Source organism: Oncorhynchus mykiss, chromosome 30 (assembly GCF_057628025.1).
Source record: "Oncorhynchus mykiss isolate SJ-2025 chromosome 30, ASM5762802v1, whole genome shotgun sequence".
In the NCBI taxonomy this organism is placed as follows: Eukaryota; Metazoa; Chordata; class Actinopteri; order Salmoniformes; family Salmonidae; genus Oncorhynchus; species Oncorhynchus mykiss.
The window spans coordinates 2779216-2804055 of NC_143051.1; the positions used below are offsets into that span (position 1 = coordinate 2779216).

Consider the following 24840-nt stretch of genomic DNA (forward strand, 5'->3'; position numbering starts at 1 on the left):
AGAACCCCCTCTGGGCATCTTTTCCTCTTTAAAAACACATCATAGATGTCATTCTAGAACCCCTCTGGGCATCTTTTCCTATTTAAAAACACATCATAGATGTCGTTCTAGAACCCCTCTGGGCATCTTTTCCTCTTTAAAAACACATCATAGATGTCGTTCTAGAACCCCCCCTGGGCATCTTTTCCTCTTTAAAAACACATCATAGATGTCGTTCTAGAACCCCCTCTGGGCATCTTTTCCTCTTTAAAAACACATCATAGATGTCATTCTAGAACCCCTCTGGGCATCTTTTCCTCTTTAAAAACACATCATAGATGTCGTTCTAGAACCCCTCTGGGCATCTTTTCCTCTTTAAAAACACATCATAGATGTCGTTCTAGAACCCCCCTGGGCATCTTTTCCTCTTTAAAAACACATCATAGATGTCATTCTAGAACCCCTCTGGGCATCTTTTCCTCTTTAAAAACACATCATAGATGTCGTTCTAGAACCCCCCTGGGCATCTTTTCCTCTTTAAAAACACATCATAGATGTCACTCTAGAACCCCTCTGGGCATCTTTTCCTCTTTAAAAACACATCATAGATGTCATTCTAGAACCCCTCTGGGCATCTTTTCCTCTTTAAAAACACATCATAGATGTCATTCTAGAACCCCTCTGGGCATCTTTTCCTCTTTAAAAACCCATCATAGATGTCGTTCTAGAACCCCTCTGGGCATCTTTTCCTCTTTAAAAACACATCATAGATGTCATTCTAGAACCCCCCTGGGCATCTTTTCCTCTTTAAAAACACATCATAGATGTCATTCTAGAACCCCCCTGGGCATCTTTTCCTCGTTAAAAACACATCATAGATGTCATTCTAGAACCCCTCTGGGCATCTTTTCCTCTTTAAAAACACATCATAGATGTCATTCTAGAACCCCCCTGGGCATCTTTTCCTCTTTAAAAACACATCATAGATGTCGTTCTAGAACCCCTCTGGGCATCTTTTCCTCTTTAAAAACACATCATAGATGTCGTTCTAGAACCCCTCTGGGCATCTTTTCCTCTTTAAAAACACATCATAGATGTCGTTCTAGAACCCCCCTGGGCATCTTTTCCTCTTTAAAAACACATCATAGATGTCACTCTAGAACCCCTCTGGGCATCTTTTCCTCTTTAAAAACACATCATAGATGTCATTCTAGATCCCCTCTGGGCATCTTTTCCTCTTTAAAAACACATCATAGATGTCATTCTAGAACCCCTCTGGGCATCTTTTCCTCTTTAAAAACACATCATAGATGTCGTTCTAGAACCCCCCTGGGCATCTTTTCCTCTTTAAAAACACATCATAGATGTCGTTCTAGAACCCCCCTGGGCATCTTTTCCTCTTTAAAAACACATCATAGATGTCGTTCTAGAACCCCCCTGGGCATCTTTTCCTCTTTAAAAACACATCATAGATGTCATTCTAGAACCCCTCTGGGCATCTTTTCCTCTTTAAAAACACATCATAGATGTCATTCTAGAACCCCTCTGGGCATCTTTTCCTCTTTAAAAACACATCATAGATGTCGTTCTAGAACCCCCCTGGGCATCTTTTCCTCTTTAAAAACACATCATAGATGTCGTTCTAGAACCCCCCATGGCATCTTTTCCTCTTTAAAAACACATCATAGATGTCGTTCTAGAACCCCCCTGGGCATCTTTTCCTCTTTAAAAACACATCATAGATGTCATTCTAGAACCCCTCTGGGCATCTTTTCCTCTTTAAAAACACATCATAGATGTCATTCTAGAACCCCTCTGGGCATCTTTTCCTCTTTAAAAACACATCATAGATGTCGTTCTAGAACCCCTCTGGGCATCTTTTCCTCTTTAAAAACACATCATAGATGTCATTCTAGAACCCCTCTGGGCATCTTTTCCTCTTTAAAAACACATCATAGATGTCATTCTAGAACCCCCCTGGGCATCTTTTCCTCTTTAAAAACACATCTTTCAAATGACAGAAGCTTTTACAATCTTTGGGTTACAATGTGTCCAGCAGAGACTGAACGTCATGAAAGCCTGTGTGGCTTTTGTTCCTGCTTGGTAGCAACATAAAGAGTTCCTTCAGGGAATAACCAACCACTCAAAATCAATGTTTGTGTAGGTTCAAAATAAACAAGATGGAGGATAAAAGGGAAAACCAAGCCGAAACTGATCGGAGGAGGAAGCTTGGTAAGGAAAAACAAATGTGCTTCAGGAGGACGGAAATTAATGAATGAACAAGTGTTTAACAACAAAAATGGAGATCCAAGCACCAGTTCAATTCTATTCAAAAGGAAGGATGTGTGGTGGATGAGAGAGAGACATCAACTTGCTTCGGTGGCTTGTGGGTCAATCTTCCTTGTGTTGTGGGTGAAAGCCATGGAGGCCGGCTGGCCCTAGTCAGGCATGTACGGGAGGAGATGGTCTTCGATGTCGCCAACGCCCCAGCACGTTAGCTGGTCCTGGGGCAGGTACAGGCAAAGGCTGCACAACTTAAAAACTGTGGCCTTGGTTTTAGGAGTCTGAAAGGGGAGAGAAGGGATGACAAGAGAAAACATGGAAGAGACAGTTTAGACCACAGAAATAAAATCTAGTAACAATTAGTAACTCCACTTATACATTATATTTCTGTGGGTAAGACATCATCGCCCCATGACAGGAAGAATGATTCTCTACCACCTACGTTAGAGCGCTCAGCTTTACCAAAGCCATTGTGTGACTAGTGCAGTGGTGACAGGTTAGCATTGAGGGGAGTCTGCCACAAAGAGAAGGAATGTTAGCCGGGAGCTACACGTCTCCTGGAGCTACACGTCTCCTGGAGCTACACGTCTACACGTCGCCTGGAGCTACACGTTTCCTGGAGCTACACGTCGCCTGGAGCTACACGTCGCCTGGAGCTACACGTCTCCTGGAGCTACACGTCTCCTGGAGCTACACGTCGCCTGGAGCTACACGTCGCCTGGAGCTACACGTCGCCTGGAGCTACACGTCTCCATGAGCTACACGTCTCCATGAGCTACACGTCGCCTGGAGCTACACGTCTACACGTCGCCTGGAGCTACACGTCTCCATGAGCTACACGTCTCCTGGAGCTACACGTCTCCTGGAGCTACACGTCTACACGTCGCCTGGAGCTACACGTCTCCTGAAGCTACACGTCTCCTGGAGCTACACGTCGCCTGGAGCTACACGTCGCCTGGAGCTACACGTCGCCTGGAGCTACACGTCGCCTGGAGCTACACGTCTCCTGGAGCTACACGTCTCCTGGAGCTACACGTCTCCTGGAGCTACACGTCTCCTGGAGCTACACGTCGCCTGGAGCTACACGTCGCCTGGAGCTACACGTCTCCTGGAGCTACACGTCTCCTGGAGCTACACGTCTCCTGGAGCTACACGTCGCCTGGAGCTACACGTCTCCTGGAGCTACACGTCTCCTGGAGCTACACGTCGCCTGGAGCTACACGTCTACACGTCGCCTGGAGCTACACGTCTCCATGAGCTACACGTCTCCTGGAGCTACACGTCTCCTGGAGCTACACGTCTACACGTCGCCTGGAGCTACACGTCTCCTGAAGCTACACGTCTCCTGGAGCTACACGTCTCCTGGAGCTACACGTCGCCTGGAGCTACACGTCGCCTGGAGCTACACGTCGCCTGGAGCTACACGTCGCCTGGAGCTACACGTCTCCTGGAGCTACACGTCTCCTGGAGCTACACGTCTCCTGGAGCTACACGTCTCCTGGAGCTACACGTCTCCTGGAGCTACACGTCTCCTGGAGCTACACGTCTCCTGGAGCTACACGTCTCCTGGAGCTACACGTCTCCTGGAGCTACACGTCTCCTGGAGCTACACGTCTCCTGGAGCTACACGTCGCCTGGAGCTACACGTCTACACGTCGCCTGGAGCTACACGTCTCCATGAGCTACACGTCTCCTGGAGCTACACGTCTCCTGGAGCTACACGTCTACACGTCGCCTGGAGCTACACGTCTCCTGAAGCTACACGTCTCCTGGAGCTACACGTCTCCTGGAGCTACACGTCGCCTGGAGCTACACGTCGCCTGGAGCTACACGTCGCCTGGAGCTACACGTCGCCTGGAGCTACACGTCTCCTGGAGCTACACGTCTCCTGGAGCTACACGTCTCCTGGAGCTACACGTCTCCTGGAGCTACACGTCTCCTGGAGCTACACGTCTCCTGGAGCTACACGTCTCCTGGAGCTACACGTCTCCTGGAGCTACACGTCTCCTGGAGCTACACGTCTCCTGGAGCTACACGTCGCCTGGAGCTACACGTCTCCTGGAGCAACTGTCTAACCCTGTAGAAATAAAAAAGGTACTACGCCGTGGTTTAGCAACATTGTCTGAATGATCACCTCATTGAATCAATGGCTCCCAACGGAGTACTACAACTCAATTGGCTATTAGCTTCCCCAAAGCCATTGTGTGGCTGCACTTGGTTGAGTGGCATTATGTTTGAATTAAGGGGGAGTCTGAAGTCAGACACAAACACACATGAAAACACAAATGAGTGGTCTGTCTGCTTCTCTACGTCCCAAAAAGATGGCACCCTATTCCCTAAACAGATGGCACCCTATTCCCTACATAGCATCCCCCTTTTTCCTCCAAACATAACGATGGTCATTATGATCAAACAATTATATTTTTGTGTCATCAGACCAGAGGACATTTCTCCAAAAAGTACAATCTTTGTTCCCACGTGCAGTTGCAAACCGTAGTCTGGCTTTTTTATGGCGGTTTTGGAGCAGTGGCTTCTTCCTTGCTAAGCGGCCTTTCAGGTTATATCGATATATAGGACTCGTTTTACTGTGGATATAGATACCTTTGTACCTGTTTCCTCCAGCATCTTCAAAAGGTCCTTTGCTGTTGTTCTGGAATTGATTTGCACTTTTCGTACCAAAGTACGTTCATCTCTAGGAGACAGAACGCGTCTCCTTCCTGAGCGGTATGACGGCTGCGTGGTCTCATGGTGTTTATACTTGCGTACTATTGTTTGTACAGATGAACATGGTACCTTCAAGCATTTAACAATGGCTCCCAAGGATGAACCAGACTTGTGGAGGTCTACACTTTGTTTTCTGAGGTCTTGGCTGATTTCTTTTGATTTTCCCATGATGTAACGCAAAGAGGCACTGAGTTTGAAGGTAGGCCTTGAAATACATCCACAGGTACACCTCCAATTGACTAAAATGATGTCAATTAGCCTATCAGAAGCTCCTAAAGCCATGACATCATTTTCTGGAATTTTCCAAGCTGTTTAAAGGCACAGTCAACTTAGTGTATGTAAACTTCTAACCCACTGGAATTGTGATTCAGTGAATTATAAGTGAAATAATCTGTCTGTAAACAATAGTTGGAAAAATGACGTGTGTCATGCACAAAGTAGATCTCCTAACCGACTTACCAAAACTATAGTTTGTTAACATGAAATGTGTGGAGTGGTTGAAAATCTAGTTTTAATGACTCCAACCTAAGTGGATGTAAACTTCAGACTTCAACTGTATGTAAATAAGTTCTCTTCGCTTTTACTCAAGAATGACAATTGGGTACTTTTTCCACCACTGTGTGTGAGTGATCAGATGATGGAGTGAGTGTTTATGTGAGTGATCAGACGATGGAGATGATGGAGTGAGTGTTTGTGTGAGTGATCAGATGATGGAGTGAGTGTTTGTGTGCATAGAGACAGAGAATAGTCAAATAGACTCAGATAGTCCTTGTAGCTATTTGGTTAGCTATTTAATCTGTCTTACTGGTTAGGGATGGAAGCTGTTCAAGAGTCTGTTGGCACCGGTACTGCTTGTGGAAGCAGAGAGAGAACAGTCTATGGCTTGGGTAGTTAAACTTTTTCAACCTCCTGAGGGGGAAGAACATCCGGCGTTCTTTACAACTGCGTGTGTTTCGACTACTTTAAAGGAGAGATGGTTGTTCTGGCACCACACTGCCAGGTCACGGACCTCCTCCCTGTCAGCTGACACATTGTGGCAGGTGATCAGGCCTACCATCGTCATGTCGTCAGCAATCTTGATGGTGTTGTAATCGTGCATGGCCACGCAATTGTGGGTGAACAGAGTACAGGAGGGGACTAAGGGGCCCCCCAGTTGAGGGTCAGGGTGGCATATGTGTTGTTACCTATCCTTACCTCCTGGGGGGCGGCCCGTCAGGAAGTCCAGGATCCAATTGCAGAGGGAGATGTTCAGTCCCAGGATCCTTAGCTTAGTGATAAGCTTTGAGGGTACTATGGTGTTAAACGCTGAGCTGTAGTCAATGAACAGCATTCTCACATAGGTGTTCCTTCTGTCCAGGTGGGAAAGGGCAGTGTGGAGTGCAATAGAGATTGCATCATCTGTGAATCTGTTGGGAACAGTATGCAAATTGGGAGTGGATCTAGGGTGTCTCTCAAAGTACTTCCTGATTACAGAAGTGACAGGAAGTTAGTCATCGGCATGAAGCATTAGAAGTTCTTGAGGGACAGGAATGATAGTGGTCATCGTAAAAACACGTTATATCCCAAAAGTAGGATTTCGCAACGTAATACATCGGATAATTATCACTGAGGTCTTGACAGAGCCGCTTTCTAGCATCGACTTCACGTTGTGGTGGTCTGAGTTGTTTCCCCGAGGACGCAAAAAGACAAATTAACACACGGAATGAAATGTAAAAGGCTTTGAAAATAAAAACGCTCAGTGTACGCTCAGTGTACGCTCAGTATACACTCAGTGCGCCGGTGCCACAGCACAACTCAATGCCATTTTCCAGATTTTTTGGACCACTTTTTCCTCTGGCCTCCATTGATTTAGATTGGGTTTAGTCCCAGGGTCCTTAGCGTAGTGATGAGCTGTGAGGGCAGTATGGTGTTGAACGCTGAGCTGTAGCCAATGAACAGCGTTCTCCTACAAAGGGTTAAAACTCGTAACAACTTTTGACGGTGAGGGATGGACCATTGGTTCTTATAGGAGTATCTACACAATTATCATTTTGCCTATTGGTCGAAAGATACACCCTATTGACCAGAGCCCCGTGGGTGGTAAGCTCAGCGGTGCTGTGTGAACGGACTGACCTGTAAGAGCTGTCGGTCCATAAAGAGGAAGACCGACTGAGTTGGGTTGTTCATAACCATTCCAGCCTTGTCCCTCCGGCCGACAGCATGCAACAACTGCTTCTCGTAGTCTCCATGATGAAACTCAAACTTGGCCTGTGGATAAACAAAACAGGATATGGGATACAACACTTTGTAAAAACAGCTCAAGTTCAATAGGCTCCACTACGTTCACCGTGACATCAACGGAACAGTACAGAATATTAGTTGAATATAATTTGATTTCAGGGGCATATTCACGAGGAACACACAAAACAGCTAATAAACCAAAACAGGGAAGGACTACCTGATTTTATCCAATAAACACTCTCTCTCAAACCTTTTTCCTACAGTGTGATCTAGTGAATAGGACCCAGGTGTGTAGCCATTTGGTGAAGGAAGCTAAACGTTTTACCTGAACAGGCCTGAAGGGTTCGTTCTCAGCCCCCTTCCATCTAGAGAACAAGAGACAGACTATCTTCTCTATGTCGTTGCGCGGCCACAGGATGAAGTCCATCTCCTGGGTGCATCCTATGACATCCTGCAACAACAACAACAACCGAGGAACGAGACAGTCAATAAACAACACATTATGTCTGTGAGCATCAATAAACAACACATTATGTCTGTGGGCATCAATAAACAACACATTATGTCTGTGGGCATCAATAAACAACACATTATGTCTGTGTGCATCAATAAACAACACATTATGTCTGTGAGCATCAATAAACAACACATTATGTCTGTGGGCATCAATAAACAACACATTATGTCTGTGAGCATCAATAAACAACACATTATGTCTGTGTGCATCAATAAACAACACATTATGTCTGTGTGCATCAATAAACAACACATTATGTCTGTGAGCATCAATAAACAACACATTATGTCTGTGGGCATCAATAAACAACACATTATGTCTGTGAGCATCAATAAACAACACATTATGTCTGTGTGCATCAATAAACAACACATTATGTCTGTGTGCATCAATAAACAACACATTATGTCTGTGAGCATCAATAAACAACACATTATGTCTGTGGGCATCAATAAACAACACATTATGTCTGTGGGCATCAATAAACAACACATTATGTCTGTGGGCATCAATAAACAACACATTATGTCTGTGTGCATCAATAAACAACACATTATGTCTGTGAGCATCAATAAACAACACATTATGTCTGTGGGCATCAATAAACAACACATTATGTCTGTGGGCATCAATAAACAACACATTATGTCTGTGGGCATCAATAAACAACACATTATGTCTGTGGGCATCAATAAACAACACATTATGTCTGTGAGCATCAATAAACAACACATTATGTCTGTGAGCATCAATAAACAACACATTATGTCTGTGAGCATCAATAAACAACACATTATGTCTGTGAGCATCAATAAACAACACATTATGTCTGTGAGCATCAATAAACAACACATTATGTCTGTGGGCATCAATAAACAACACATTATGTCTGTGTGCATCAATAAACAACACATTATGTCTGTGAGCATCAATAAACAACACATTATGTCTGTGGGCATCAATAAACAACACATTATGTCTGTGGGCATCAATAAACAACACATTATGTCTGTGGGCATCAATAAACAACACATTATGTCTGTGGGCATCAATAAACAACACATTATGTCTGTGAGCATCAATAAACAACACATTATGTCTGTGAGCATCAATAAACAACACATTATATCTGTGGGCATCAATAAACAACACATTATGTCTGTGTGCATCAATAAACAACACATTATGTCTGTGGGCATCAATAAACAACACATTATGTCTGTGTGCATCAATAAACAACACATTATGTCTGTGTGCATCAATAAACAACACATTATGTCTGTGTGCATCAATAAACAACACATTATGTCTGTGGGCATCAATAAACAACACATTATGTCTGTGGGCATCAATAAACAACAGGTCACTGTCAGTGTTTACCCAAGGACAATGGACAATGTGGGCCTGCTAGCTGAAAGGCTCCAGTGTGGGCCCGCTAGCTGAAAGGCCCCAGTGTGGGTCTGCTAGCTGAAAGGCTCCAGTGTGGGCCCGCTAGCTGAAAGGCTCCAGTGTGGGCCCGCTAGCTGAAAGGCTCCAGTGTGGGCCCGCTAGCTGAAAGGCCCCAGTGTGGGTCTGCTAGCTGAAAGGCTCCAGTGTGGGCCCGCTAGCTGAAAGGCTCCAGTGTGGGCCCGCTAGCTGAAAGGCTCCAGTGTGGGCCTGCTAGCTGAAAGGCCCCAGTGTGGGCCATACTAGCTGAAAGGCCCCAGTGTGGGCCATACTAGCTGAAAGGCCCCAGTGTGGGTCTACTAGCTGAAAGGCTCCAGTGTGGGCCCGCTGGCTGAAAGGCCCCAGTGTGGGTCTGCTGGCTGAAAGGCCCCAGTGTGGGCCTGCTAGCTGAAAGGCCCCAGTGTGGGTCTACTAGCAGAAAGGCCCCAGTGTGGGCCATACTAGCAGAAAGGCCCCAGTGTGGGCCTGCTAGCTGATAGGCCCCAGTGTGGGCCATACTAGCTGAAAGGCCCTAATGTGGGCCTGCTAGCTGAAAGGCTCCAGTGTGGGCCCGCTGGCTGAAAGGCCCCAGTGTGGGTCTACTAGCTGAAAGGCTCCAGTGTGGGCCCGCTGGCTGAAAGGCACCAGTGTGGGTCTGCTGGCTGACAGGCCCCAGTGTGGGTCTACTAGCTGAAAGGCCCCAGTGTGGGCCTGCTAGCTGAAAGGCACCAGTGTGGGTCTGCTGGCTGACAGGCCCCAGTGTGGGTCTACTAGCTGAAAGGCCCCAGTGTGGGCCTGCTAGCTGAAAGGCCCTAGTGTGGGTCTACTAGCTGAAAGGCCCCAGTGTGGGCCTGCTAGCTGAAAGGCCCCAGTGTGGGCCTGCTAGCTGAAAGGCCCCAGTGTGGGCCTGCTAGCTGAAAGGCCCCAGTGTGGGTCTGCTAGCTGAAAGGCTCCAGTGTGGGCCATACTAGCTGAAAGGCCCCAGTGTGGGCCATACTAGCTGAAAGGCCCCAGTGTGGGCCTGCTGGCTGACAGGCCCCAGTGTGGGTCTACTAGCTGAAAGGCCCCAGTGTGGGCCTGCTAGCTGAAAGGCTCCAGTGTGGGCCATACTAGCTGAAAGGCCCCAGTGTGGGCCTGCTAGCTGAAAGGCCCCAGTGTGGGCCTGCTAGCTGAAAGGCTCCAGTGTGGGCCTGCTGGCTGACAGGCCCCAGTGTGGGTCTACTAGCTGAAAGGCCCCAGTGTGGGCCTGCTAGCTGAAAGGCCCTAGTGTGGGCCATACTAGCTGAAAGGCCCCAGTGTGGGCCTGCTAGCTGAAAGGCCCCAGTGTGGGCCTGCTAGCTGAAAGGCCCCAGTGTGGGCCCGCTGGCTGAAAGGCCCCAGTGTGGGTCTGCTGGCTGAAAGGCTCCAGTGTGGGTCTGCTGGCTGAAAGGCCCCAGTGTGGGTCTGCTGGCTGAAAGGCCCCAGTGTGGGCCATACTAGCTGAAAGGCCCCAGTGTGGGTCTACTAGCTGAAAGGCTCCAGTGTGGGCCCGCTGGCTGAAAGGCCCCAGTGTGGGTCTACTAGCTGAAAGGCTCCAGTGTGAGTCTGCTGGCTGACAGGCCCCAGTGTGGGTCTACTAGCTGAAAGGCTCCAGTGTGGGCCCGCTGGCTGAAAGGCCCCAGTGTGGGTCCGCTGGCTGACAGGCCCCAGTGTGGGTCTACTAGCTGAAAGGCCCCAGTGTGGGTCTACTAGCTGAAAGGCTCCAGTGTGGGCCCGCTGGCTGAAAGGCCCCAGTGTGGGTCCGCTGGCTGACAGGCCCCAGTGTGGGTCTACTAGCTGAAAGGCCCTAGTGTGGGCCTGCTGGCTGAAAGGCTCCAGTGTGAGTCTACTAGCTGAAAGGCCCCAGTGTGGGCCATACTAGCTGAAAGGCCCCAGTGTGGGCCTGCTAGCTGAAAGGCCCCAGTGTGGGCCTGCTAGCTGAAAGGCTCCAGTGTGAGTCATACTAGGTAGAAATTAGGAACCTTCATTGTTGACATTTCCTTAACAACAATAAGGAGGAATGCCCAACTCTCTCTGTGGGTGTGGTTTTTAGGTTATCCCAATGGAAGGAATGCAGTTTTTGACTTACCCTGCGCATTGATTGGTAGCGTGGGGCGTGCAACTGCACGACATCTTTCTGCAGAAGTTCCATGGAACTCTGGAGGGAGTAGCTGGAAGCCTGCACACCTTTCAGGATATTGTCTTCATAGTTGTTGGTCATCACTGGTACCACTTCAGCTACCTCGAACAGTGCAGACTTCTTCTTCTGAAGGAGCAGAAAGAGAGGGAATGGATGAGAATAACAATGCAGACTTCTTCTATAGTGCACTACTTTTGGGCAGGGCCCTATGGCACCCTATTCCCTATGTAGTGCACTACTTTTGGGCAGGGTCCATAGGGTACTTCTCTATAATACTTACTTTGTCTTTGAAAACAAAGGCTATGTAGATCTTGAAGTCAAACTGGTCAGCCAAAGATTCCCTTTTCTTCTGAATCTGAGCACGGAGTCGATTCCTAGTTTGGTTTCTTCTCGAGATTGGGTCTCCCATTATTAGATTTTGATGCTAGTGTCTTCTCTTTTACAGAATATTTTGCCTATACTTTCGAGTTGTCTATTTTGCTTTTGAGATGTAGCTACCATCCCTTTCAGAAACGAGAAATCAAATTATTCTCTTTTGAAATGCCTACTAACTGAAGGGGGAATTCATGAAATATCAAACTATGAAAGTTGTACATGGGTGGAAGGGGTTCTTAATATTTCGCTGCATTTGTTTCATGAGTTATTCAAGAAGCCATGTGATTAAAAGCATGACATTCGAATACAGGCCAAATTAAACTTTAATTCAACACGTCATTGGCCTAGTGATAACATGAACAAATCGTATTTAGGTGCACCTTTCTCCTTCCTGTTAATGACAACAAACTACTAACAGAAAGAATAGCTATTTCAACAACAAGAAACATACCAACACTACTTCTCACTACTGAAATACAAGGCTACTACTCACAACTAGCAGACACAATTCATACTGTCGTCTTGTCAAACTCAAAGCTTCGTCCATGACTGACGCGTTATGAGCGTAATACTGGCAGACTGGGGGGGTACAGACAACCATCATGGAAAGTAACACCAGATGTTGGCACCAGGTTTGAGTTTACAACATTGACGTTTACCAAAATAACCTGACATCTCCGGGGCCTTGGCGTCGTTTACTGCTATTGAACGGGCCCGGGGCCTTGTTTACTGCCATTGAACTGGCCTGGGGCCTTGTTTACTGCCATTGAACTGGCCCGGGGCTTTGTTTACTGCCATTGAACTGGCCTGGGGCCTTGTTTACTGCTATTGAACTGGCCTGGGGCCTCGTTTACTGCTATTGAACTGGCCTGGGGCCTCGTTTACTTCCATTGAACTGGCCTGGGGCCTTGTTTACTGCTATTGAACGGGCCCGGGGCCTTGTTTACTGCCATTGAACTGGCCCGGGGCCTCGTTTACTTCCATTGAACTGGCCCGGGGCCTTGTTTACTGCCATTGAACTGGCCCGGGGCCTTGTTTACTGCTATTGAACTGGCCTGGGGCCTCGTTTACTGCTATTGAACTGGCCTGGGGCCTCGTTTACTTCCATTGAACTGGCCTGGGGCCTTGTTTACTGCCATTGAACTGGCCCGGGGCCTTGTTTACTGCCATTGAACTGGCCCGGGGCCTCGTTTACTTCCATTGAACTGGCCTGGTGCCTCGTTTACTTCCATTGAACTGGCCCGGGGCCTCGTTTACTGCCATTGAACTGGCCTGGTGCCTCGTTTACTTCCATTGAACTGGCGCCTCGTTTACTGCCATTGAACTGGCGCCTCGTTTACTGCCATTGAACTGGCCTGGTGCCTCGTTTACTTCCATTGAACTGGCGCCTCGTTTACTGCCATTGAACTGGCCTGGTGCCTCGTTTACTTCCATTGAACTGGCTTGGAGCCTTGCCTTTGTCTATACTCATCGTGACGGCAGTATTTTTTTTAGCTGACTAGATAACATGAGTTATATAGTATGCATACACTAACTAGTTAGTGGATTAACTAGTTAGCTACATCATATATGTTTGTTACTTGGAGTAATTGAGGCCTGTATGTGGTGCGGTTAGCCAGCCAGCTGAGAGACATCTAACCATTTTACATTTCCGACTGGTTTGCTATTTAATATCGGAACAGATTTAACTGTTGTATCCTGTCATTTTACATGAACATTTCCTTCCAATATCATCATGATGTTAAGGATTCCCGTCGAGAGAACCAACTTGATTTTATTTACCCGACACCAATAAACGCAGTCATAAATATCTTTCACACGCTGATTTTTGTGGGGAGGTGTTAGCTATTTATCTGCGTTTTCTCTTCAGTCGTCACAGCCACCAAAACTAACCCTTTGCATGCCATGTCAAGATAAATGGACAAACCAACTGAAATCCTCCGTTCTTTCAGAGGACACGCGACGTGGGTTGTCTCCTGGTGGACCCATATTGAACGATGTTTGTTGTTGTTGTTGTAAAAAACGTCTTTTGTTCAGTTTCTTGTTAGTCTTCGGCCCGGTGTGGTTGAATAATCTACCCAAAATGTCTGAACTGCGTCAGACAGCCACACAGAGATATTACCGGAGACGGAGAGAGAGAGGCCCAACACCGCGGAGAATATATCTCCCTCCAGCAGGTGGCGTCTTTTCGTTGTTTCAAGCAAGGACTTTTTATATGGAGGTTTGATAATGAGAGGATGTCGAATTTGGTCGACAATTATTTTATTTTTTTAAGATTAATGGCATATTTGACTACGTGAGTTTTATTTGATCAATTATAAGTTTTGTAATGCTTAAAAGTTGTTTACAAGCATAGAAAAAAAATAATGAATATAAATGGGTTTAGAAGCTCAAACTCAGACTGGTACACTCACAATGGTCATTAGTAAGACCTGGAGTAATGATGAGTACTAGGGAAGGACCATCGGTAAGGTCTGGAGTATTAAAAAGTACAAATAGCTTTAAAAAGCAGGCAAAGTTCTTTCATTTGAACAAGGTTGTCTAACAGAAACCACTCCACTGCCTCTTGTGCCCCCTACTGCTGGTCAGGGGCGTTGTTTTGAAGGATCGGTATGATGTGCAGTTAATACATTGTTTTAATGTGAAATTAATATCGTTGATTTTTAAGGTTAGGCAGACGTGCAGTGAATAGTGTCTATTTTTAGGATGCCAATATAAATGAATGTGTTTATGGTTGTGTGTAATTTTGTCTTGTCTTTTAATCATTATGTGTGTTATTGTTTTTACTATTGAGGACCACTTTGGAAATAAGTGTTTTAATTCATACTTTCAAGTAATATCCTCTGGGTCCACATTGTGTATTTTGTTGTATATGACTGTTGCCTAAAATAAATGTATATTCAATTTTTGAGAACTGTAGGGAGGGAGTTGTGAAACAGTGTTGTTATTTTTTATTTCTCCTTTATTTAACCAGGTAGGCTGGTTGAGAACACCTTTATTTAACCAGGTAGACTAGTTGAGAACACCTTTATTTAACCAGGTAGGCTAGTTGAGAACACCTTTATTTAACCAGGTAGGCTAGTTGAGAACACCTTTATTTAACCAGGTAGGCTAGTTGAGAACACCTTTATTTAACCAGGTAGGCTAGTTGAGAACACCTTTATTTAACCAGGTAGGCTAGTTGAGAACACCTTTATTTAACCAGGTAGACTAGTTGAGAACACCTTTATTTAACCAGGTAGGCTAGTTGAGAACACCTTTATTTAACCAGGTAGGCTAGTTGAGAACACCTTTATTTAACCAGGTAGACTAGTTGAGAACACCTTTATTTAACCAGGTAGACTAGTTGAGAACACCTTTATTTAACCAGGTAGGCTAGTTGAGAACACCTTTATTTAACCAGGTAGGCAGGTTGAGAACACCTTTATTTAACCAGGTAGACTAGTTGAGAACACCTTTATTTAACCAGGTAGACTAGTTGAGAACACCTTTATTTAACCAGGTAGGCTAGTTGAGAACACCTTTATTTAACCAGGTAGGCTAGTTGAGAACACCTTTATTTAACCAGGTAGACTAGTTGAGAACACCTTTATTTAACCAGGTAGACTAGTTGAGAACACCTTTATTTAACCAGGTAGGCTAGTTGAGAACACCTTTATTTAACCAGGTAGGCAGGTTGAGAACACCTTTATTTAACCAGGTAGACTAGTTGAGAACACCTTTATTTAACCAGGTAGGCTAGTTGAGAACACCTTTATTTAACCAGGTAGGCAGGTTGAGAACACCTTTATTTAACCAGGTAGGCTAGTTGAGAACACCTTTATTTAACCAGGTAGGCAGGTTGAGAACACCTTTATTTAACCAGGTAGGCTGGTTGAGAACACCTTTATTTAACCAGGTAGGCTAGTTGAGAACACCTTTATTTAACCAGGTAGGCTGGTTGAGAACACCTTTATTTAACCAGGTAGGCTAGTTGAGAACACCTTTATTTAACCAGGTAGGCTAGTTGAGAACACCTTTATTTAACCAGGGAGGCTAGTTGAGAACACCTTTATTTAACCAGGTAGGCTAGTTGAGAACACCTTTATTTAACCAGGTAGGCTAGTTGAGAACACCTTTATTTAACCAGGGAGGCTAGTTGAGAACACCTTTATTTAACCAGGTAGGCTAGTTGAGAACACCTTTATTTAACCAGGTAGGCTAGTTGAGAACACCTTTATTTAACCAGGTAGGCAGGTTGAGAACACCTTTATTTAACCAGGTAGGCTAGTTGAGAACACCTTTATTTAACCAGGTAGACTAGTTGAGAACACCTTTATTTAACCAGGTAGACTAGTTGAGAACACCTTTATTTAACCAGGTAGGCTAGTTGAGAACACCTTTATTTAACCAGGTAGGCAGGTTGAGAACACCTTTATTTAACCAGGTAGGCTAGTTGAGAACACCTTTATTTAACCAGGTAGGCAGGTTGAGAACACCTTTATTTAACCAGGTAGGCTGGTTGAGAACACCTTTATTTAACCAGGTAGGCTAGTTGAGAACACCTTTATTTAACCAGGTAGGCTGGTTGAGAACACCTTTATTTAACCAGGTAGGCTAGTTGAGAACACCTTTATTTAACCAGGTAGGCTAGTTGAGAACACCTTTATTTAACCAGGGAGGCTAGTTGAGAACACCTTTATTTAACCAGGTAGGCTAGTTGAGAACACCTTTATTTAACCAGGTAGGCTAGTTGAGAACACCTTTATTTAACCAGGTAGACTAGTTGAGAACACCTTTATTTAACCAGGTAGGCCAGTTGAGAACACCTTTATTTAACCAGGGAGGCTAGTTGAGAACACCTTTATTTAACCAGGGAGGCTAGTTGAGAACACCTTTATTTAACCAGGTAGGCCAGTTGAGAACACCTTTATTTAACCAGGTAGGCTAGTTGAGAACACCTTTATTTAACCAGGTAGGCTGGTTGAGAACACCTTTATTTAACCAGGTAGGCCAGTTGAGAACACCTTTATTTAACCAGGTAGGCTAGTTGAGAACACCTTTATTTAACCAGGTAGGCTGGTTGAGAACACCTTTATTTAACCAGGTAGGCCAGTTGAGAACACCTTTATTTAACCAGGTAGGCTAGTTGAGAACACCTTTATTTAACCAGGTAGGCCAGTTGAGAACACCTTTATTTAACCAGGTAGGCTAGTTGAGAACACCTTTATTTAACCAGGTAGGCTAGTTGAGAACACCTTTATTTAACCAGGTAGGCTAGTTGAGAATACCTTTATTTAACCAGGTAGGCTAGTTGAGAACACCTTTATTTAACCAGGTAGGCTAGTTGAGAACACCTTTATTTAACCAGGTAGGCCAGTTGAGAACACCTTTATTTAACCAGGTAGGCTAGTTGAGAACACCTTTATTTAACCAGGTAGGCTAGTTGAGAACACCTTTATTTAACCAGGTAGGCTAGTTGAGAACACCTTTATTTAACCAGGTAGGCCAGTTGAGAACACCTTTATTTAACCAGGTAGGCCAGTTGAGAACACCTTTATTTAACCAGGTAGGCTAGTTGAGAACACCTTTATTTAACCAGGTAGGCTAGTTGAGAACACCTTTATTTAACCAGGTAGGCCAGTTGAGAACACCTTTATTTAACCAGGTAGGCTGGTTGAGAACACCTTTATTTAACCAGGTAGGCCAGTTGAGAACACCTTTATTTAACCAGGTAGGCTAGTTGAGAACACCTTTATTTAACCAGGTAGGCTGGTTGAGAACACCTTTATTTAACCAGGTAGACTAGTTGAGAACACCTTTATTTAACCAGGTAGGCTAGTTGAGAACACCTTTATTTAACCAGGTAGGCTAGTTGAGAACACCTTTATTTAACCAGGTAGGCTAGTTGAGAACACCTTTATTTAACCAGGTAGGCTAGTTGAGAACACCTTTATTTAACCAGGTAGGCTGGTTGAGAACACCTTTATTTAACCAGGTAGGCTAGTTGAGAACACCTTTATTTAACCAGGTAGGCTGGTTGAGAACACCTTTATTTAACCAGGTAGGCTGGTTGAGAACACCTTTATTTAACCAGGTAGGCTAGTTGAGAACACCTTTATTTAACCAGGTAGGCTAGTTGAGAACACCTTTATTTAACCAGGTAGGCTAGTTGAGAACACCTTTATTTAACCAGGTAGGCTGGTTGAGAACACCTTTATTTAACCAGGTAGGCTGGTTGAGAACACCTTTATTTAACCAGGTAGGCTGGTTGAGAACACCTTTATTTAACCAGGTAGGCTGGTTGAGAGCAAGTTCTCATTTACAACTGCGACCTGGCCAAGATAAAGCAAAGCAGTGCGACACAAACAACAACACAGAGTTACACATGGAATAAACAAACATACAGTCAATATTACAGTAGAACAAAAGAAAACAAAAAGTCTATATACAGTGAGTGCAAATGAGGTAAGATAAGGGAATAAATAGGCCACGGTGGCGAAGTAATTACAAAATAGCAATTAAACACTGGAATGGTAGATGTGCAGAAGATGAATGTGCAAGTAGAGATACTGGGGTGCAAAGAAGCAAGATAAATAAATACAGTATGGGGATGAGGTAGGTAGATAGATGGGTTGTGAATCGCATGGTCCGGACCGACACACAATCATTTCCATTTTGGAAACATTCTATCAAATGATGCCCTGTGTGTTCGTAAAGTCAATGTGGAGATGCCAGAGTGCGCTGTGGGCATTCATCAATTCAGAGTGTTGTCAGGTTTTCCCTTTGTAAATTCAGAGTGCACACTGGACACTATGGCCGAGGACACTATGACACACTGGACACTATGGCCGAGGACACTATGACACACTGGACACTATGGCCGAGGACACTATGACACACTGGACACTATGACCGAGGACACTATGACACACTGGACACTATGGCCGAGGACACTATGACACACTGGACACTATGGCCGAGGAGTAGGGTTGATCCAACAGTTCTAGCACCCAAGCTAATTGGCTAGCTTGCTAGCTACTTCTAGACACAAATGAGAGAACACCCCACTCTGACCATTTTTCTCACCCTGTGCAGTGGGGCACATCACACCTCTGTTTTAGGGACTAGGTGGTCAGCCAATCACAGGCCCTATCAGGTGGGTGACATACATATTCCTGCCTGTTATGGCAGTGAGGCAGACTGTTGCTGAGTCATTATGGAGAGACCTACTGCATTTCCAACCCCATTTGATAAGAACTGATGCAGATCAATAAATAACGGAGTCAAAGCAGTGGAATACGACTGGGCGCAACTAGAACTCATTACATACAATACATTTGCTTGGAGTTGGTTTGAAACTGCATTCTAATGTTGACTGCTTTAAGAACAGGGTATCAAGAGAAGCGCTTTATGATCAGTTGAAATGAAAGTTCTGGAACTCCTTTGTGTGGTTCTTTTAGATGGGGAAAAGACCCAATGGAACTGACATTACATGTGTAGAATAATAGAATAATCGATCAGGTATTCTATTCATTTATAGGCCATTGTAGACTACTGTAGCCTATACGTTTGATACAATAAATGTATATTGAAATGACAATATGACTGGAGTCATTGCAAATTAATTTGTGCCACTTGTGTGGTGCTGGGAAACGGATATAATAAATATAGCCTGTAACTCATTTTGTTGTTGTAGCCTTGTGTTATTATGCAATTACTAAGGAACATGTTTAGTTGATTGAATTTAGTTGATATCAATTGTGATTGTGCTCACAGCTCTATCGCAAATGTATCATTACCCACATTTAATATTAGTTCCATTGTGGACTTTTCCCTGAAATTAGATGTTGGGCTGTTGGCCTATCGGGGGCTATAGCCTACCAGCATCTAGCTCAGCAAACCAAACCTAAAGAGAAGACAGTCATGGTATTTCATTTAATAAGAGTATGAGCAAGACTTTAACAAGTCAAATTTGAGTCTAATTTGACTGGAAGCCAAAGGCAGATTCTGAGTTCATAACCCAGTTGAGGGACGTGGCCACTGTGAAACGTGATTACGTAAGAGACTACGCAAACGAGTAGCGGAAGTGGAAGATGCTGGTCGTTCATCTTCGAAATGCGGTCTACAGTTATTTTATATACATCAATGGGCACAACAAGGGAATAAAATCACATCACATTGAGCAGAAGAACAACTTAAAGCTATCGAATTTCATAACGTTTTAATAAAAAAATAAATAAAATCTCAAAATGTCTAAACTGGAGTTGTTCAACGCGTATCTCAGTGAACGGCTGACTGCGGCGGCGAGGGAGATAACATCGGCAGTAGAGAGAACGATAACAGACTATCAGGACGAAATCTCCCGTTACAAGGAGGACAACGAACGGTTACGACTGATGCTGGATTTCAAACCACATTTACACTTAGGTATGTTGCCCTAGCTAGCTATATCAATCTGATAAGGAATGAGATAATGATGGCCTGCCTCTCTCCCTTAGTATTATCGACAACCGATTCACATCCATTCACCAGTCGCAACTTGGCTAGATAGCTAGCTAATTTACTATCTACCTAACGTTAGCTAGCTATGCTAACTATTCTAGCCATGCTAACTATTCTAGCCATGCTAACTATTCTAGCTATGCCTGCCATGCTAACTATTCTAGCTATGCCTGCCATGCTAACTATTCTAGCTATGCCTGCCATGCTAACTATTCTAGCTATGCCTGCCATGCTAACTATTCTAGCTATGCTAGCCATGCTAACTATGCTAGCACAACTTGATGAATGTATCCCACCGTAAAGTAGCTAGCTAGTTTGCTAAACATGTAGCAAGCTATGTAAACAGCAACTGCTCGTGTTTATGAGAACTATGGGTATAATTTTAGATTACAAACGTCTAACTATATATTTAATGATAACACTACTTAATTTTTGTATTTATCTTCTTTGTTCTAATTTAGACCCCCAACAGCTCACCTTCACAGTCTCTAAAGAGGAGGTTCCCCCTGAGCAGCAGCACTGTGAACAAGAGTGTCCCCGTATGGGGCAGCAGGTCCCAGAGCCCACACAGATTAAAGATGAACAGGAGGAAGAGCTGCTTCAAGAGTCTGATACCAAAGACTTCATAACTGTCTGTGTGGTGAGTGACTGTGAGGGCGTGAACACACGTCATGCATCCCACACTGTGGGGAGTAGAGACGGAGGTTCGCCATTCAATAACACAACTGGAGGGATACAGACAGAGCCCGGTGATGAAGACTATATAGACTACATAGTATCAGAACCATCCAGTCCTGCAGCTCAGAGTGAAAACAGTGGGAGGGACACCGATGGCGAGAGCATGGAGCTACCGCCGGGGTCAAAGCCACGGAAATCACAAAGAAAACAGGCGAAGAAAGGAACAAGCGTTGTTGAAGATGCTTCTCCTTATTGCTGCAAGCTGTGTGGGAGGACTTTTGTTCGTATGGGTTTTTTAGTTAACCATGTGCAAAGAACACACACAAAGCATGCTGAACAATACCGTTGTGGTGTGTGTGAAGGAGTCTTGGACTCAAAAGAAAATCTGACAGTCCACGTGCAAACCCACACTAAAGAGAGAACTACTCCTCACTCTCAAACCCACACTAAAGAGAGAACTACTCCTCACTCTCAAACCCACACTGAATCAAAAGCTTGGCACAATGCTCACCCTCAAACCCTCACTGAACCAAAACCTTGGCCCGGTGCTCACCCTCAAATCTTCACTGACCCAAAACCTTGGCACAGTGCTCACCCTCAAACCCTCACTGAACCAAAACCCAGGCCCAGTGCTCACCCTCAAACCCTCACTGAACCAAAACCTAGGCCTACTGCTCACCGGCAAACCCTCACTGAACCAAAACCTAGGCCTACTGCTCACCGGCAAACCTTCACTAAAGGGATGCCCACTCCTCAACTTCAACCTGCAGCCAAACCTACTTGTCATGTTTGTGGCAAGTGTTTCCCTTACAATCATAATCTGAAACTACACATGCGCACTCACACAGGCGAGAGACCGTTCAAATGCAGAGAATGTGGTAAATGCTTCCGATCTAAGGGATATATGAAGGTGCACTTGAGGATTCACACTGGAGAGAAACTATTCCAATGCAAAGAATGTGACAAAGGCTTCCCTACCAAGCAATACCTGACCAAACACACGCTGTTCCACACAGGGGAGAAATCCTACCAGTGTAAGGACTGTGGGAAAGGCTTCGACCAGAGGGAACACCTTGAACAGCACCAGTCAACTCACACGGAGGAGAAGCCATATGGTTGCATAGAGTGTGGCAAATGCTTTAAAGACACTTACCATCTGGCCAGACATAAGCTGGTTCACACAGGGGAGAGACCTTTCACGTGCACTGTGTGTGGACGGGGCTTCAGCACCCAAGGCAACCTGAAAGTTCACCAGCGGATTCACACCGGAGAGAAACCCTACCGCTGTAAACTGTGTGGGAGATGCTTTACAGGTTTTGCTAGTCTTAAATATCACTTGAACACGATTCACCATTACGACGGTGGCCTTTAAATGACGTGTCTGTCAAACCAGAACCAGAAGAACATCATTACACCATTGTGGCTTTATAGTGTCTTTTTGGTGGCAGATGTAGAACAACCGTTAGGACATAGAATCTATGAAGGAATATATGGTATACTCTAACACCTTGATTAAGGTTCAACAATAGATGTGCAACTCATCTGACACAACAGATATATATATATATATATATATATATATACACGTACATACTACCTTTTAAAAGTTTGGGGTCATTTAGAAATTCTCCAGTTTATTGGCAATTTCTCGCATGGAATAGCCTTCATTTCTCAGAACAAGAATAGACTGACGAGTTTCAGAAGAAAGGTCTTTGTTTCTGGCCATTTTGAGCCTGTAATCGAACACACAAATGCTGATGCTCCAGATACTCAACTAGTCTAAAGAAGGCCAGTTTTATTGCTTCTTTAATCAGGACAACAGTTTCATAGCAACTAACATAACTGCTAAAGGGTTTTCTAAGGATCAACTAGCCTTTTAAAATGATAGACTTGGATTAGCTAACACAACGTGCCATTGGAACACAGGAGTGATGGTTGCTGATAATGGGCCTCTGTACTCCTATGTAGATGTTCCATAAAAAATCTGCCGTTTCCTGCTACAATATTCATTTACAACATTAACAATTTCTTCACTGTATTTCTGATCAATTTGATGTTATTTTAATGGACAAAACATTTGATTTTGTTTCAAAAACAATGACATTTCTAAGTGACCCCAAACTTTTGAAAGGCAGTATACATACATACAGTATGAACAGTACGAGAAATCTGGACACCTACTCATTCCAGGGTTTTTCTTTATTTTTACTATTTTCTACATTGTAGAATAATAATGACGACATCACAACTATGAAATAACACATGGAATCATGTAGTAACCAAAAAAAGTGATAAACAAATCAAAATATGTTTTATATTTGAGATTCTTCAAAATAGCCACCCTTTGCCTTGATGACAGCTTTGCACACTCTTGGCATTCTCTCAACCAGCTTCACCTGGAATGCTTTTCCAAAAGTCTTGAAGGAGTTCCCACATATGCTGAGCACTTTTTGGCTGCTTTTCCTTCACTCTGCGGTCCAACTCATCCCAAACCATCTCAATTGGGTTGAGGTCGGGAGATTGTGGAGGCCAGGTCATCTGATGCAGCACTCCATCACTCTCCTTCTTGGTCAAATAACCCTTACACAGCCTGGAGGTGTGTTGGGTCATTGTCCTGTTGAAAAACAAATGTTAGTCCCACTAAGCCAAATTATATTCCCACTAAGCGCAAGCCAGGTGGGATGGCGTATCGCTGCAGAATGCTGTGGTAGCCATGCTGGTTAAGTGTGCCTTGAATGCTGGTTGAGAGAATGCCAAGAGTGCGCAGGGCTGTCATCAAGGCAAAATGTGGCCACTTTGAAGAATCTCAAATATAAAATATATTTTAATTTGTTTATCACTTTTTTGTCTATTCCATGTGTTATTTCATAGTTCTGATGTCTTCACTACTATTCTACAGTTACAAAAATAGTAAAAAAATAAAGACAAACCCCTTGATTGAGTAGGTGTGTCTAAACTTTTGACTGGTACTGCATTTGTAAATGTTTTTAATGGGTGTATCAGCTTGGAAATGTTTCCACAGCCGTTGTGAAGGTCACATCCAGGAGGGGTTTGGAAACGTTTCCACAGCCGTTGTGACGGTCACATCCAGGAGGGGTTTGGAAACGTTTCCACAGCCGTTGTGACGGTCACATCCAGGAGGGGTTTGGAAACGTTTCCACAGCCGTTGTGACGGTCACATCCAGGAGGGGTTTGGAAACGTTTCCACAGCCGTTGTGACGGTCACATCCAGGAGGGGTTTGGAAACGTTTCCACAGCCGTTGTGACGGTCACATCCAGGAGGGGTTTGGAAACGTTTCCACAGCCGTTGTGAAGGTCACAACCAGGAGGGGTTTGGAAACGTTTCCACAGCCGTTGTGACGGTCACATCCAGGAGGGGTTTGGAAACTCATTGGTCCAAGGCTAATATGATTTGCTGGAATTTTAACACTGTGAAAACATGTTTAACTTTGTAATGTTTACGTGACCACAAACTAAACTAATATATGTATTTACCTATTCCTCTTTTTGTTCAATGTGCCAAACTTGGTGTCATTTTCTTCAGTAAAAAGATGGAAAGCCCTATTACAAACCTGGTGTCATTTTCTTCAGTAAAAAGATGGAAAGCCCTATTACAAACCTGGTGTCATTTTCTTCAGTAACACGATGGAAAGCCCTATTACAAACCTGGTGTCATTTTCTTCAGTAACACGATGGAAAGCCCTATTACAAACCTGGTGTCATTTTCTTCAGTAAGAAGATGGAAAGCCCTATTACAAACTTGGTGTCATTTTCTTCAGTAACACGATGGAAAGCCCTATTACAAACCTGGTGTCATTTTCTTCAGTAACACGATGGAAAGCCCTATTACAAACCTGGTGTCATTTTCTTCAGTAAAAAGATGGAAAGCCCTATTACAAACCTGGTGTCATTTTCTTCAGTAACACGATGGAAAGCCCTATTACAAACCTGGTGTCATTTTCTTCAGTAACACGATGGAAAGCCCTATTACAAACCT

At 44.5% G+C, this 24840-nt stretch overlaps 2 protein-coding genes across 2 annotated transcripts; one reads left to right on the forward strand and one right to left on the reverse strand.

The window, feature by feature from the left end:
• Nucleotides 1–73: 73 nt before the first annotated feature.
• On the reverse strand, nucleotides 74–13841 carry LOC110487827 (uncharacterized protein C6orf62 homolog). Its single transcript, XM_036971288.2, has 5 exons — nucleotides 11587–13841; nucleotides 11256–11432; nucleotides 7532–7657; nucleotides 7099–7233; nucleotides 74–2543 (listed from the first exon to the last, which is right to left on the reverse strand). The coding sequence occupies exons 1-5, from the start codon at nucleotides 11713–11715 to the stop codon at nucleotides 2418–2420; spliced, it is 693 nt and encodes a 230-aa protein (XP_036827183.2). The 5' UTR covers nucleotides 11716–13841; the 3' UTR covers nucleotides 74–2417.
• Nucleotides 13842–19712: 5871 nt separating this feature from the next.
• Nucleotides 19713–24508, forward strand: LOC110487826 (uncharacterized). The gene is made up of 2 exons (XM_021559742.3): nucleotides 19713–20090; nucleotides 20627–24508. The coding sequence occupies exons 1-2, from the start codon at nucleotides 19913–19915 to the stop codon at nucleotides 22213–22215; spliced, it is 1767 nt and encodes a 588-aa protein (XP_021415417.3). The 5' UTR covers nucleotides 19713–19912; the 3' UTR covers nucleotides 22216–24508.
• The last annotated feature ends 332 nt before the right edge of the window (nucleotides 24509–24840 follow it).

Excerpts from the sequence above, each read along its gene's own strand:
- LOC110487827 (XM_036971288.2), bottom strand. The coding sequence starts at position 11,715 with ATGGGAGACCCAATCTCGAGAAGAAACCAAACTAGGAATCGACTCCGT. Across the intron at positions 11,433-11,586 it reads CCTTTGTTTTCAAAGACAAA|AAGAAGAAGTCTGCACTGTT; the intron begins GTAAGTATTATA and ends CTGCTCCTTCAG. Across the intron at positions 7,234-7,531 it reads AACCCTTCAGGCCTGTTCAG|GCCAAGTTTGAGTTTCATCA; the intron begins GTAAAACGTTTA and ends GTTTATCCACAG.
- LOC110487826 (XM_021559742.3), top strand. The coding sequence starts at position 19,913 with ATGTCTAAACTGGAGTTGTTCAACGCGTATCTCAGTGAACGGCTGACT. Across the intron at positions 20,091-20,626 it reads CAAACCACATTTACACTTAG|ACCCCCAACAGCTCACCTTC; the intron begins GTATGTTGCCCT and ends GTTCTAATTTAG.